The sequence below is a fragment of the Abramis brama genome, assembly GCF_963993115.1.
Source record: "Abramis brama genome assembly, chromosome: 24".
Classification (NCBI taxonomy): domain Eukaryota; kingdom Metazoa; phylum Chordata; class Actinopteri; order Cypriniformes; family Leuciscidae; genus Abramis; species Abramis brama.
The window spans coordinates 8692486-8709239 of NC_139986.1; the positions used below are offsets into that span (position 1 = coordinate 8692486).

Genomic DNA, 16754 nt, shown 5'->3' on the forward strand with positions numbered 1-16754 from the left:
AAATAAATTTTTAATAATTTCATTTTGAAACTGTCTTTGTAACTTTCCTGTATTTTTGACATTTTGGATATAATTATATAAAATTGTTGCTGATACTGATTCATCAACTTTGTTTAGTGTACAATGCAAAATAAATTTTTTTAAAAATCCTTTTTGAGATAGGCCTATATATACAAGAAACTGTCAGTTGTGTGATATTGTGAATTATTAACTGTTCTCTATAATTTAGCACGCTATCATTTCAGTGTGGTGGAGTCAGTCTTCATTAGACCGCTGACAGAAACTCAAGAGCTCATACAGAGACACAGAAAACAATCTGTTGAGGCTGTGAACTCCAGCGCTACAGAATGACCGGGAGAAGCTCCACTGCCAGCTGGACAAAAGTGGAGGAAACAAGGAAAAATGTTCTCACAGATGTTCATCTCCAGTGCCAGATGACATTCATCAGAAAAAGTGATCAAGTATACGACCAAATTTCTTTTCACAGCAGGTCATTTCACTCTGCAACACCTGTAGGCATCGACTTTCTAGTCATGCAGTACTCGGACACAGAATGACCAATATCTCCAAAACTGTATGACAAACAACATTATGTCAAAACAACTACACAATCTGCTAAACCACAAAAAATCTTTCCTTAACTCTGACACCACTGGTTCTCACATTTCTCGCTTCATGTTTGAATTGGACTGTTTGCTTTTTCTGTCTGTATTGCACACAAATCTATTTATTATATTTAAGACAAGGAACATAGCACTTAAGTCATATGACTGCTATTATGTTGCATTTTTTGGCACTTGACAGCCCATAGAAAGGGTTCACACTTATAACCCTAGTAAGTTTAGTAACTTGTTACTTGTATAGGCTGAATCATTTGCTCTGAAAGCAAGACTTAGCAAGTGGGTCCATGAAGTGAGCCACCTAATATGACATTTATTAATCAAAATATGCGGCCCTTCAAATGACTGAGAACTTTTTTATATGACTGAACTAACATTAACAAATCCATAAAAAATCCAATCAGCTTATTAGAATGATTTCTGAAGGATTATGTGACACTGAAGACTGGAGTCTTCGCTGCTGAAAATAAAAAGTATTACAAAAGTATTTTAAAAAATGCAGAAAACATAATACAAATAAACACTCCCGCTTCATTTTCATAATCAAAATACTGTGACATTTTAAGCCTTTACAAATTTGTATGGTCAATATTAAAAATGTAATAATTTCGTGCAGTCAAACAGGAGCTACTCCTTTGTGTATCTGCACTAATGCTGTGTTTTATAACTGGCAGTGTCTCTAAGGGAGAGGGTGGCAACAACTGCACAATAATCATTTCCCTGAGGCTTTGAAAGTGTCGCACACTTGGCACCCACAAACATGCACAAACCACACATGTGCTCTCTCTCTCTCTCAATCACACACACACACACACACACACACACACACACACACACACACACACACACGTGTGACGTTCTGCTCAACTAAATTAGGTCTAAAGCCAAGCCCTGTGCACAGTGTTTGTTTTCTTTCTGGTGCTATCTTATTCCAGGATTACTAATCAAACAGGCCTTGGGCGATCGCAGGGCCAAACATCTGAGAAAGTGCTTGGCAGCTTTTCAACTCTCCATGCTGGAGCCAATGGATAAGAGACGCCATTATTCATGAAAACACTCCAGACTGTCTGAATCAACTTCCCAGTTTGTTTTTAATATAAAAACAGCCACCCTTTCAACAAACAAACGGTTATCAAAAATGGCAGCTGATAAGTTGATCCTTTTCCGAACATCAGCCCTTTAAACAGACAGAATCACTGACTTTTTTTTCACCTGTGCAACCGCAGTTTACTCAAAAAAATTGAGTCTTGACTTGGTATGTCAACTGTTGCCATCATTTTATGGCACATGCAGGTGAAATGTTTTCATTTAAAATGTCACTGGCTCCGTTAGGCCAACATTCACTTGGACATGATTTGATAAAAAAAAAAAAAAAAAAAAAAAGGAGAGAAAGGAATCTTCTACCGAAACAGTTTCCAGCTTCAGTTTCCACCTTTGTCCAGTGCAAATCTTTGCTTTTTTGGCTCTAGTTTAATGTTCCTTTGATTCATTCAAACAGGTCCCCACGCTCCATGCGTGCCGATTCGACTCCAAACCACACCTGAGCATCAGCTGATGTAGGAGGTTGGAGAATCCCATCAATAAAACGTTTGAGCTCATTCTCCTACACGTCCTGAGACAGCAGGCGCACCTTCCTCCCGCTGAGCACTCGTTTTCTGAGCTCTTCTAAAGAGGGAAGCTTCATTTTGTCACTGTTTTTACTGTAAACATTTAGGAAGATGCCAAACACCACCAGAGAACCACCCCAGAGGTACCTGTGAAAGAACCAGCGTACATCATTATCAAAGAAATAGAAATATGTAATTATTACAAGCAAGACTCAACATATATTAAACGTGACCAATCTGGTCCACTTACTGAAAAGTGAAAGGTTTTGAAAAGAACATAAAGGACAATACAATAGTCATGGCTTTCCTTCCCGTAGTCACTGAAAAAAGAAAAACAGAGTTGGGGCATCAATTCACTTTATTTATTTGCTAAATCTCAATGACCATCCCATATGAGAGCGCTTAACTGACCTGTGACAGCAACCAGTGCTCCAAACAGCTTTATAAGAGCCAGGACGAATGAAATGCCGAAATATCCCGTCAGTGAAAAGAAGAATGCGTAACCGTATGTCGTCATTGGATGCTGAGTGAGTAAAACAGGTTTTTTTAAGGATAGAAGACATTTAGATATTAAAAATACAGTTTTTGGAAGGTTTAATATCATGTAAAACTTCTTGCTCTTGCTCCATTGAAATGAAAGTCAATTGTGCTTATGTAAACATTACGGTTAGATTTGTATTGCAGCTTTGTGATTATGTTTTTTTTTTTTTTTGGATCAGTTAACCTGAACCGGTAAATATGAAAATTATGTCGCTGTTTGGTGTGCACCATTTAGAAAAGCAATCACAATCATAAGCTCATTAACATATGACCATCCACATTTAAATATCAACACTATGGCTGTGCGGTATTGGACAAAACAGACAATATTATATATTTTCTTTTTCTGCTAAATATATTGCAAAATAAAAAAAATGCAGGCATTTCCACTAGATGGCTTGAATAGCTCTAGTTGGAAAGAATAAAATGTTCTAGAATGATTGGGGTGATTTTGTAGAGGAGTGCATAGAAAGTAAAAATAATATGTATTATTTATTAAAAATATTGATTTTTAATGATAATCTTTAATAAGAAACTTTTTACTCTGTGTTTTTTTTTGTGTGAATTGTATTAGATAAAAATGAAATATTGTAGTATTGTAATAATACTACTGTGCTGTATAATAAAATAGTAAGTATTTTAAACAAATGATAATAATAATTTTATTGTACAACTGCAAAATTACAACATACTTACTTCTTAATTTCTCATTTTCAGACATTTAACCATTAAGCTTTTATTTTGGCAGAAAACTGCAGGGATACCTTTAAGTCTCTCTGCTTAGTTGACAACAGGTTTATAAATAATGTCAATAGAAATCTGGTGAAATACCAGTGCATGTTGAGTTCCTAAATGTATACTATAAACTAACGGCCATATCCAATGCAGGGATGGAGTTTGAGTGGAGCTGCATTTACTGTACTGTAAAAGAACACAGTGCTGCACTTCACTCTGAAACATGCAGTGCATATATTGAATTAAATTGCAGCCTTTGTGATTTGATAATCACACAAAGCCTTATAACAAATAAGATTTTATTTCAATACATCGCGCAGCACTAATCAACACCTTTGCAATATCAGCAACTTGACCTGCCCTGATGAATGATAATGTGAAGAAGGGCTGGGCGGAACATCAAGTTTGCACAATATATCAATATTTTTTTTTAATAAACGATATGGAATGAGGCAATGCAGAGGACGCAGAGTGAGATGCTGCGGGAAGGTGTATAATCCACTTTGTCCTAAACATGACAAATGCTTTATATTAAAGTCCCCCTGTGGTCAATAATTGTATCCCTTTGAAACTCATCTTTGATCACCCGTTTTTTTTCCCTTAAAATAGCTTGAATGTAACTCTACACCCTTGCCTCATTTAGTATACGCGGTTCTATGAATATGCAAATTAGCCCCACCTCCACTCACTCACACCAGCTCAGAGATCCACTCGTTGAGGATCACATGTTGACCTGATTGGTTACAAGGTAGTTTGTGAGGTCAGGAACAACAGCGATTTCAAACTGTGTTTTTGGTTCACTGGAGTTTTAAGGACAAAATATTCAGCAATGGTGTTGACTTATGTATTTGCACATGGTTTGTCTTAAAGCATATTAAAAACACCACATAGACATATAAACTACATTAAAAGCCTGATTTTCACCACAGGGGAACTTTAAGGGCTTCAAAACAACTGGTAAGATATAGTTAACACGTACATTTTAAAGCAGCTTGCCCCGTCGGATGTGTTGAAAGATAGATACAGACCCTTTCCAAAAAATTTGAATATCATGGAAAAGTTTATTTATTTCCAGAATTCCATTCAAAACATTAAACTTCCATAGATTATAGATTCAGGGCCCTCAACTTAAATGATTTCAAGTATTTAGTTGTTTATTTGTACATAATTTGGGCTTCCAGCTCATAAAACCCACGAAAACAGGATTTCAAAAAATTAGAATATTACATGAAATCACACAGTAATTACACAGTGATACCATGGTCATTGAACCAGGTTTTGGTTCTTTTGGCAGTGTGGGCAGGTGCAAATCCTGCTGGAAAATGAAGGAAGCATGAACTGCTCTGAAAATGTCCTGGTAGACGGCTGCGTTGACTCTGGATTTAATAAAGCACAGTGGACCAAAGTCCTCTTTTCTGATGAGAGCAAATTTTGCATCTCATTTGGAAACCAAGCTCCCATAGTCTGGAGGAAGAATGGAGAGGCACACAATCCAAGATGCTTGAAGTCCAGTGTGAAGTTTCCACAGTCTGTGTTGGTTTGGGGAGCCATGTCATCGGCTGGTGTTGGTCCACTGTGCTGTCCACTCAACGCAGCCGTCTACCAGGACATTTTCAGAGCGCTTCATGCTTCCTTCAGCAGACAAGCTTTATGGACATGCTGACTTCATTTTCCAGCAGGATTTGCACCTGCCCACACTGCCAAAAGAACCAAAACCTGGTTCAATGACCATGGTATCACTGTGTAATTACTGTGTGATTTCATGTAATATTCAAATTTTTTGAAATCCTGTTTTCGTGGGTTTTATGAGCTGGAAGCCCAAATTATGTACAAATAAACAACTAAATACTTGAAATCGTTTAAGTTGTGGGCCCTGATTCTATAATCTATGGAAGTTTAACGTTTTGAATGGAATTATGGAAATAAATAAACTTTTCCATGATATTCTAATTTTTTGGAAAGGGTCTGTACATGCGCCGTTTAATGTGTTTGATATGTGGTGTTTTCCTCAAAACATTACTTACATTTCAGTCATATTCTCATCTGTAAATGTTAGAAAGATTTCCATTTTGCTGTCATGAGAGGAAGAGTCTTCTGCAAAGCGAATCTCAGCTAAATGTCACAGACTTCTGTGATTGAGCATTGACCGCGCGCATGTGTGCCAAACAGATGGAGCGCAATAATTCTGACTTATTATTTATTATTATTTTTTTAATGAACAGATGTTTTTTAATCCAAATAGAAAAAAAAAAATACTGAGATATATACTGTATATCGCAATTCAACCAAAAATCACAGAGATATGATATTTTTGGCCACATCACCCAGCTCTAATGTGAAGAACTACACATATGTAGTTACAACAGACTTCATTTATGTATAGTAGTCTAATAGGTATATCATCAAAAATAGGCCATTTAATCTTTAATTCCAGTGCTTTTGGTGCAACAATCGAAATAATATAATAAATGGACATCTGGGAAATTATAAAATGCTATTTTTCAATTCAAAATGAATGTGTATTTTTATATTTGTGTTAAAACCCACCTGAGAGCAGAAGGAAACAGCAGGTCCAATCCCCCCAACAGACAGAAGACCCAACAGAATATACACAAAACCAATAGAATAGGAATATAAGACCTGCAACACATGGACAACAATGAATAATAAACCTGGACACAAGAGAGACAAACCACAATGATGGTCATCATTTGAAATAATTTGTACCATCTCGGAGTTGGTCCCGTTATGGAGTTTCATTGCTTTTTCCTGCACATTTCCAATAGCAGCATCCGCACAGAGGGCCATAGATATGAGAAGTACACCTAGAAACAACAAACAAAACAATTAAAAAAAGGACATTCAATTTCAATTAATTATTATTAGGCAGGATTTTGGAACAAAGCCTGTTTCTCATAATCAACAGACTGAAGCAGAAGCAGTCCTGTACCTGTCACATTGAAGTTTGGGGCAATCTTACTGTCTGCCAGTGTGAACCAGATCAGACCAAGACTCATGCACAGAGCAGCAGACACATCCGCAACATTGTAGCGTTTCCCTAAAAACATACAACATCAACAAGCTCCATCAAACCAAGAATCTCTGACACAGATCAACTCAAATATGTCATAAAAGCCACATAAAGAGGCATCTGAGCTTCGGCTAAGCTGAGGGCCTTATCTTCTGGGTCCTTTGAGTTCTGGCTGCAGGTTTGACACTTTAGCTGCAGGTTGGCTTTACAAAGATCTTTGAACAAGTTCAGCGGCAAACTGATTTGTCGAATAGAAAGAATTAGTTTTTTTCTCTTTCTGCTGGACTCTTCAACTCATCACAAGTAAGCATGTGAGGAGAATGAGTTTGAGGTTGGACATGTGAAAATGCAAAAAGTGAGAAAGAAAGCAGCAGGAAAGGCCAAAGAGTGTTCTCAAACAGGTAGTTGCCGTGGGGGGTGAAGGTGTTGCAGCAGGTTGCTATGCATCACTTTGATTCGGTCCAGCTTTGATGGGTCGGCATCTCGCGCGCATCCTCAACCAACGTCCCGCTGATCTTACACACCAGCCTCAGGGGACGCAAGGTCCACGACGCCAGAGAAAGAAAAAAAATCAAAATATCCCCATAAAAAGAGAAGGGAGAACTGTTCAGCTGGTTTCATTCTTTCTTGTTCAGGATATCAAAACTTCAGTCAAATTCTTGCATTAGAAAAGAACTCCACAACAACTGTGGCCAATGAACGAAACAGCACAAAGAACAAGGAACTTGTTCACAAAAAACAAAAACAAAAAAAAAACACCACATTCAACTGACTTCACACATATTGTGTTGTTCCAAACCCATTTGATTTCTTTCTTCAATGAAACACAAAAGATATTTTTTTTTCCTATACAGTTCATAGTGACCACAACTTTTAAACTCGAAAAAAAGGACAAAAAGTAGGGAAAAAACTGTCAAGTACAACTTATGTGCAATATTCCAAGTATTTTCTAAGATATAAGATTTCTAAGATTTCTAAGAACAGATGTGCTGCTTCATATTTTTTGTGGAAACTAGGGATGTAACGATACATTCATGTCGCAATTCACGATACTGAACTTCTAAAGACATATGGTAACAAGTTAACAAAAATGTACTGCTGATTAAAATGCTAAATTTGGTGGCACCAGAATAAAAATGATTCATGATTCTGAACCTGAAAATACAGATGTATGTTAGACGCATATGCTTGCACTATTTCACTGATCACAAATAAATAATGTAGGCCTCTTTTACTGGTAAAATCAGACATTTTGCATTATCAGGACCCACAAATATTCCCCCATTGCATTATACATTATATTCTACATTAAATATAGTAGTTTAATGTAACACTGTTATTGAAACTCTGTAAACTTTCATTTTTCTAACGCAGTACACTCACGCTTTTAATACAGGCATTCGTTGTATCTCTTTTACACAGATAAGCCGTGCGCACACAGACTCTTCCGGTGCTCACTTTGTCACCTCTCTCTCCCTCTCTCTCTCTCTCTATTAATGCACTAACATGATAAGAATTAACGATCTAAAATGCTTATCATCATAGTTTGAATCATCAAACTAACAAAACTAAAAACGTGATATGGTGAGTTAAATTATGGTGAGTGCTGCTTGGGCATGCTTGGATTAAACCGCTAGATTTATTATTTTTGCAATGCTTTTGTGACCTTTTTTGGATCTTTTAAGTTTTAGGGGAATGGACAGAAATTTCTCAGGTTTCATACAAATATCTTCATTCGTGTTTGATGAACAAAAATCGTATAGTTTTGAAACGACATGAGGGTTAGTACATGATGACAGAATTTCAATTTTTGGGTGAATAATAAAATAATGCATAAATACAGTAAGCCGAGTCTTGGATAAAACTTACTCTATTCGCGAATCATAACGTTTACATCAACGATACATATTGTCGCATTTTTATATCGCAATATCATGTTACACCCCTAGTGGAAACCGTGATATATATTTATCAGAGAATCCTGAAAAAAATATACAAGTTCTAAAGAACATCATTTATTTAAGATGTAAAATATATGTAAAATTTTTATTTAAATGTCATTTTTGATAAATTACATTTCCCCTAGCTGAATAAAAGAACTAATTTATTTAATAAAAATAATAAAAGATCCCAAACATTAAATGGAAGTGTGTGTGTGAATTTAAAAATAAATCTAGTATCTAATGTACCTTGTATAAAAACTCCTCCGATCATGACAGGAATGAGCTTGCAGCACTTAAAGATGACTTGTGTGGGATAGTTCAAGTATCCTAAAGAAGTGTTGGATAGGCCCATGGTCCCAACTGTTAATAATGCGATGATCATGTAAGTTTTGTATGGTATCCTGAAAAAAGAAAAAAAAAAAGAAAAAAGAAGCATTACATTAAAACCATTATGTTTTTGTTTTTAGTTTGCCTGTTTCTTAAACACTGTGAAGCATGTTTTCTTAAGGATTGTTCACACTAACCCATTAAATGCCTGGAATCAACTGTCATATTCACACTGTGTCCCTAAAAATCAACAAACTAACTTTGAGTGTAATAATTGGCCTTTTAAAGGCAGACACGGCCATACAACAGGTTTAACACAATGATCCAACAAAACACAAAACCTCTTGAAAGTAAGTTTCTGTTGGCATTGCTTTGAGGAAATGTGAAGCAGGTTACAGGTGTACAAGGTTATTAGGGCTAATAAAGAAAAAAATACTATTCATGGAACCACAGAACAATTATGAATATGGTAAATGTTTGTTTGGGAATTTAGTTTTAAAGGGATATTTCACCACTGTAAAGATGAATGTGTATTTAAATTGGGTCATTTTTGTAGTAGAAATGTGAATTTATTTTAGAAGTTGGTGCCTTCTAGACTGAGAAAAGCCAGAAAATGTATTTTTGGCTCATGTTGATGAAAAACAACAACTCCCAGAATGCACTTGCTCCGCTACCCGACGAGGCCACTCCCAAGCCACACCTACCGGTTACAGAGGGCAGTATCGGAAGAAATGATACAAATAGGCTACTAGTTGACTCGAAACTGAAAAGACGCCGTTTTATCGTGAGATCACACCCCCCTATGGGCGGGTTGAAAACATGCGGAACTAGCTCCTACTACTGGCTGTAGTCTCTAGCCTCTGGCCAAAAAAGCCTCCGATGACAGAAAATGACGATTTTTGCGTCATCTGAGTTTGTTTTTCCAGACACACAATACAGAAATCTCTTGTCTCAGGGGGACATGAGGGAGGGAAGCATGGTCATTCCAAAATACTACTGGGTTTCTACTGATACAAAGCTTAATGCTAATCAGTGAAGCATCCATTTAACTAGAGCTGTAAAAAAAATATGTAAAAATGTATGCGTTTATAAATAATAATTAAATAATAATAATAACAAAACTTTTTCTAAACGCATAAGAATGTGACATTTGTTATGGTTTATGTAAATACTGTTGTAATTTAATGTCAAATAAAAGCTGGAATAATATTTTTAATGTTCAGTAATTGTTAATAAATACTCACAACTTGACGTTTACAATTATACTGTGATTTTTGATGCCTATAATTACAAATTTTATTGTCAGAAATTAGAGGTGCACAATTCTGGAAAAATTTGAAATCTTTTTTTTTTTTTTTTTTTTTTTACAATTCTGAATAGACAACTAAGCAAAATATCATGTAATTTACTAGAGGTTCAAACAAAATTGCTGCAGTCTATTTAATTAATTGGAATCGGAATTGGAATATCATTGCCACACTTTGTGTTTGTTGTTCCAGAAAAATAGAAACCATTTCTAAATAGAATCGTCACGTGTCGCCGCCACAGCTGGTTAGGACAAAAACTCTGATTAACATGGAAAATATACCTTTTATCGCGGCATCGCGTGTAGTTAGGACACGGTGTTATGCCTATTTAAACTGTTCATTAATACTTTGAATTATTTAATCGCTTTCTATTAAGAAACCTTCCGGATAAATCATGTGATTAGGGTCAGATGTATGTTAAGGCTCGGGGAATGTGTTTGTTAAGACAGTATGTAGGGCTGTACGATTTGGAGAAAAATAATTCTGATAAAAATGGCGTTTGCGATTTAGACTTGCTGTGCTTGTTTGTACAGCTGGAAAATATGTCCAACATGTTAAATCATTATGGCCATAATAGCAATAATAATAATAGCTATTATTATTATTATAAAATAAGATGAGAATTATTAAACAAAAAATTAATTACTATGTTATTGAAATATAGTATTTATTGTACTAGTCAATATACAGTGTTCAATACATTTTTTATAATAATTTTACATTGCAACTGTAAGATTACAATAGTAATATTTATGGTTGTCTTTATTTTTATTTTCAAACTTTAAATCACCAAACTTTTATTTTGATAGAAAAACGCAGGACGCCCTTAAAGGTTCTCTTTTGATGATAAGTGCTTCTCATTTCTAGAATGGAAAGATGGTTGGTTGATTTTGGTTTTATTTCGATTAATCGTGCCCTACCAGTATGTATATGTGTCTTTGTGTGTGTCTGTGTGTGTTTTGAGAGGGCTGTGTATTCTGCTGCACCTGGAAGAGGCTTTCAAGTATGTCGATGTGCATTAGTGTGGAAGAGCTCTGTGAGGCACACGAGGAGATGCTGCTCAGAAGGACGACATTTTCTTTTTGCCAAGTTGATTTTGGCTCCAACGTATATCTGCTCTTTCACAGCATGGGGCGTACGAAAGGGAAAATATTAGACTGGCTGTAATTCTGAATGACACCGTCTACACCGGACGTGAGCGATTATAATAAAAATACTGTTTTGTTGTCATTATAATCAAGTTTTATGAATAATATAATATGAATAATAATATGAATTAGTATTAATGAATAGTTTAAATAGGCATAACACCGTGTCCTAACTACACACGACGCGATGCGACGCGCGATAAAAGGGATCTTTTCCACGTTAATCAGAGTTTTTGTCCTAACCAGCCACGACGGCGACACGTGACGATTCTATTTTAGAAATGGTTTCTATTTTTCTGCGACGACGCGGCTCGAACAACAAACACAAAGTGTGGCAATGATAATCTCAGGTACTGTTTATGTGCTTTATCTAATGTTAAAAGCATGCAATGTGACTTTGAATATCATTTAGTGCTCCAGCTTTGTAGCTGTAAAAGCAAAAATGGATAATTTACCTCAGATCTTGAAATTTAACAAATGGAAACAAGAACGTTCAAACTGTGAACAAACAAGTATATTCTTTGACAAAGATTGTTTTAGTAACTCAATAGCCTATGTATTTTTAATAATGTTTAAATGGTGTAATATTTGTGAATTTGATTATGTAGCCTACTTATCCATTTTCTTGTGATTGCCACCAAGATTACTCTCTGGTGCTGTGCACTTGCCACGAGACTCCGCCCACACGCTGTTCTGATTGGCTGTGGGATTTGACTGATTTTGGCGCATCTCGCAGTCGCGTCGCGTCTAGTGTGGAGAGACAAATAATTTGTCGCTGGAATCTTATTGCATCGCGTTTGGTTAGGACACGGTGAAATAGAAACCGTTTCTAAATAGAATCATCGCGTGTCGCCGTCGCGGCTGGTTAGGACAAAAACTCTGATTAACATGGAAAATATGCCTTTTATCGCGCATCGCGGCATCACGTTGCGTGTAGTTAGGACATGTGTTAGGAATAAGATTGCGTGAATGTTTGAATCGAGATTGCGATCTTTTAACGATTAATCGTGCAGCTCTACCTGAATTTAAAAAAATAAAAATAATAATCACTTACTAGATGTATCAGTATCAGTTACTGCAGCCGGTTAAGAAAACACTTTCTTAACCGTACACTTCTATTATAACTGAGGGTTTTCTTAACTTATGGGGTTTCTTGGCCTTTATTCAACGTACTTTGCAAAAAGATGCAATTAAACAAATGCGTACAATTATATCAAATATTTAAAATACTGTCTTTATGATGATAATTTGGAGACTGAATGTGAAAATATTTTTATACATTTTAATGTTAGGTGCAATTAATCACAATTAATTACAGAAACTAGTTTTTTAATCTATCGACAGGTCTAATTTTAACATAAACAAAAAATACCTCCTTCTCTTATCCTGAGTGAGCTGCAACTCCACCAAGCCAAATAAGGAGTAGAATCCAAACTGTACTAAAGTCAGATACCAGCCAAATGGCTTAAATCCCTCCACTGAGAATATCAGCTCCTGAAAGCACAGAGACTCACACGAATCAGCAATGGCACAAATATACAAAGGCACAAATCAAAGATCACTGATGGACTGTCACCTGCAGGTAGCCGTAGATGAGGTAAAAGAGGAAGACGCCGGCCACACAGATGAAGAACTGTGTTGGTGTGCTGAAGCCTGTCAGGTTGATGCCCAGCACTCTGAGCTCCTCCACTGATTTAATATGAGGTGACATGACCTCTGTGGACGAGGGCACGGATATGGAGATGTGCTTCCTCGAGCTGTAATTCACAAGGCCAAATTTGCCACTCATGTTGTCTGCAGGCTCCTGAAAATCAAAACAATTTATCCACAATCTGAAATTACATATCTTACCTTTACTGTCTAAAGATCAATATCCGGTCGTTAAGTTTGACGTTTGATGTCACAGTTGCCAGGTCCAAATGCTCCTTAAGATCCCAAAAGCAAATAACAAATGATTCTAATATACACTCACGCTATACTGTAGTACTGTCGGGAAAAATTAACCCTAAACTTTGTCTCCATGGTTGGCCAGACAGTGATTCATTTTTTTAATGAATTGTTAAAGTATTGTTGTCCGGGACAGCGGGAGCTGGGAAACTGTAGTGTACACCATACTTAAGTCAGTGACAGGAAGTCCTGCCCTCGCGGTGAAAAACAAGTCATCATACAATAGATGTCGCTGGACGTAAAAAAAAAAGGCCATAAGAATAAAAAAATATATATTATATTTTTGTGCACATATAAATAATTTATAATATACTGCAATATACCATGGTAAAAAAAAAAGATTTATCTATTTTCATTTTATGGTGACTTTAAATGTGCGCGATAAATGAATAGTGCTCATAAACGGCTGTACTCTAACTTGAAACAGAGAAGAGGCTTGAACCCGGAAAGTATTCGATACGTCGCGACCAAAGACTATAAACAAATATGTGTCCGTGACGTCACCCGTAGGTTTCTGAAGAGCGTTTTTGAAGCCCAAAGTGGGCGGAGCCGGCCGTCACCATCTTGGTAGCGCGTCACTCCCGGATAAACGAAAATGGGCAAAAAGGCGGGATTAGCTGAGGTGACGTGACGGGTAACAGACAGCAGCGGCAATCCAACTGTCACTCAAGGGGCCACGCCCTTAATTATGCAGAACTTTAAGGCTTAATATAATTTAAACGGATGAGTTATAAAAAAATTCACCCCCCTCACAGTTGTCATGAAGGGCAAAATTAGCTACATAGACCCAAACCACTTTTTACACCAGGCTGTAAACACATTTTTTGCTGCTGTAAAGTTGGGTATTTTAACATGGGGGGTCTATGGGATTGACTCTCTTTTGCAGCCTGTCTCTAGCGGGCAGTCGATGAATTACAGTTTAAGTCACTTCCGTGTTGGATTCAAGGGAGATACTGGAAGGTTGCCGCTTGGTCACGACTTAACAAGCAGAGAGTTTAAAAAATATATATTTTGTTGTTTAGTTTATTTTCTCTCTCTCTCTCTCTCTCTTTCTCTCTCTCACAATGGTGGTTGTCATCAAGTTATCACAGTATCAATGCAGTAACAGTAGGTTCAAGGTAGTACAGTAACTATGGTATTATGTTGGAAACTATAATAAAAGCTATTGTATTAACGTTATTGGTCCCTTTATTTGACAAATTAAAATTGTGAAGTAAATCAAGAAAACAAGAGATTCAAACAATAAGACTAACCGTGTTGTGCTTTATAACAATGATTTGTTCTTTCGATAAATGGTTCCAAACAGTTGCTCACCTGTCTAATAAAACACATAATATATTAAAGGATCTTTGGTGTTTCTCGGAATACGATGTCATTGACAAGTGATGTAATGACAGGCCATTACACTGGTTAAAACTGCTAGCCTAATTGCTCTGGATTTAAACATTGTTGGAAACATTTGGTATAATGCACATGTGTGTGTATACAGAAGTCAACAAAATATATAACAGTGGTTTTTGGGATATTTCAATCCAAAAATCTTACATATTGTGCCTTTAACATGCTATAATTTTGTATGGTTCAGTGTCTTACAGTGAAAAACACTTTTCATATTAAAGTATTTTATGCACATAAACAAAAGCAAAGCTACCATGGTAACTTACTAGTAACGTTAACTGATCATACATGTGCATTCACTGCATACTAAACTATGCATTTACATACTGAATTATGAGAAAAAGATGACAGAATCTTACCCGAATGACCCAGAGATGATCAAAGTGATCAGTTTAATCACAATCACATTGATCGGATGAGAGTGATGAGTATCTGACAGCTGGAACTGTTTCACACTGAACTCACATGATCTCACCCAGCTCACAGCCCGATAAACGACGTGTCTCGCCACTGACACGCATGACAAGCTCAATCTGTGACTTCAATTAGCAGAATGAGTGTGAGATCAGTGATTTAAGACAAAATCGCTCCCTCATATGGGATTTGGAAGAGATAAAGAGTGTTAGCGGCTAGGCTAACACCTACTAATTTGCTCCACTTCCGGGTTTAAAGTCAGTTTTAACCGCTCGTCTTAAGATAATACAGATATCTTCTCATTCGTCCAGTCGAACGGAATACAAAACAAGCCCTTTATCCATAAAGACATATGTCAACGTGCACATTATACGATGTTTCTGGAGGGTTTTATGAGTTGTTCTGTCTCCCGGCAGCAGCCAACAGCTTCCGGTTACCTTTGACCTCATGACACACGTCACTGAACACACACGTGTCAGTGACAGATTGCATTCAACTTTAAGGTCAGAGTCAGATAACATTATAATGAATAAATAAAGAATGAAAAAGATGTGATATTTTTAATGAATCTGTTTTTGTTTTGTGATAAATGATAAATTGCATAGCCTAATTTATTTGTTTATTTGCTTTTTATTTTTTTATGCATTATATCATTTGAGAGGACTATTTTCCACCTGTTGTTGAACTGTAACTGCAGATAAGCACAATAATAACATAACGCTTTGGTAAATTCGTATGAATTCATCTCATTCGTACGTTTCCTGTGAGATCAGATTGGAGGAACTCGAGGCCGAACTTGTCACAAAAGTTGTAAAATTTCTATGAACATAAAAGTGAAAGTGCTTGAATTTTAAGATAATGACATTCACTAGACCCTATGGGCAAGCGATTTGGAGAATGGGTGAATGAATGGAAATTCACTAGATGCTAAAACTAACATTCAACCACAATGACAAGTTCTGTAGCATATTCAGCATATTACAAGTTCTGTGTTATCAAGATGCAATTTAATGTAGTATATCAAAACACAGGTGCACATCTCTCTACACAGCCAGAGGTAGGCTATAGTCTACTTTCCAATCACCTGTGAAGCACACAGTTTTAATGCATAGTAAGCTACTATATGCAAATCCGGACGTAAGACAAGTAAATCCATAACGTTTGTCTCCTACTTTTCTGAATGACTCTAGTAGATCTCCGAACAAAGGACAATGAAAGATTAATCGTGTATACCTTAAATAAAGCACATGAACAAATAATAATTTCATACCTGCTTTATTTCTCGTGATGGTTTCATTGGTAATATAAATAGAGCTACACAACGTGCGTTCTGCTAAAGTTTCCCTGTAAGTATAGGCTGAACCTGTTTGTCCAGATTGACAGGGGAGTGCTTTTGTCATATGTACATCCTTGTTTTGCATGTATTTGAATGAATGTCATGCAAAAATAAAATGATTTTAATCAGACCTTCAGATATATCACCGGAAAGCTCAAGAAGCATACTACACTACTCGTCCTTCCTTATCCACAACACATGTGGCCGAGCCACAGCCACGGACGGTCCATCTCTGGCGAGGGGTTTTGATCCTATCTACCCCTCCCCCTGGCTTGGCTGGCCTGCCTCTGTTCCGCCCATTCATTTCCTCTGCTTCCCCTATAGATGACAGAGGCCTTTCCATCCACCGCGAGAGGTTAATTCACTCACGGACGGCATTATTTCTTTCCAGCCCCTTCCAC

The 16754-nt window shown here is 36.6% G+C and overlaps 1 protein-coding gene across 3 annotated transcripts; it reads right to left on the minus strand.

The window, feature by feature from the left end:
* Positions 1-1692: 1692 nt before the first annotated feature.
* Positions 1693-16371, minus strand: slc35b3 (solute carrier family 35 member B3). 3 transcript variants are annotated; one of them, XM_084103373.1, is made up of 11 exons: positions 16288-16371; positions 13110-13183; positions 12835-13015; positions 12631-12752; positions 8723-8877; positions 6453-6560; positions 6230-6327; positions 6050-6142; positions 2639-2750; positions 2478-2547; positions 1693-2374 (listed from the first exon to the last, which is right to left on the minus strand). In XM_084103373.1, exons 3-11 carry the CDS (start codon positions 12967-12969, stop codon positions 2224-2226), a joined length of 1044 nt encoding a protein of 347 aa, XP_083959499.1. In that variant the 5' UTR covers positions 12970-13015; positions 13110-13183; positions 16288-16371; the 3' UTR covers positions 1693-2223. The 3 variants fall into 3 exon arrangements, with proteins under 3 accessions (XP_083959499.1, XP_083959498.1, XP_083959497.1); XM_084103372.1 differs by lacking the exon at positions 16288-16371 and adding an exon at positions 14963-15441; XM_084103371.1 differs by lacking the exons at positions 13110-13183; positions 16288-16371 and adding an exon at positions 14963-15471 and having other exon boundaries at positions 12835-13062.
* Between the last annotated feature and the right edge of the window lie 383 nt (positions 16372-16754).

Coding starts and splice junctions, on each gene's coding strand:
- slc35b3 (XM_084103371.1), bottom strand. CDS start 13,047: ATGAGTGGCAAATTTGGCCTTGTGAATTACAGCTCGAGGAAGCACATC. Junction 12,753..12,834: donor TCATCTACGGCTACCTGCAG/GTGACAGTCCAT, acceptor CTGTGCTTTCAG/GAGCTGATATTCTCAGTGGA. Junction 2,751..6,049: donor CTGTTTCCTTCTGCTCTCAG/GTGGGTTTTAAC, acceptor TTACTCACTCAG/CATCCAATGACGACATACGG.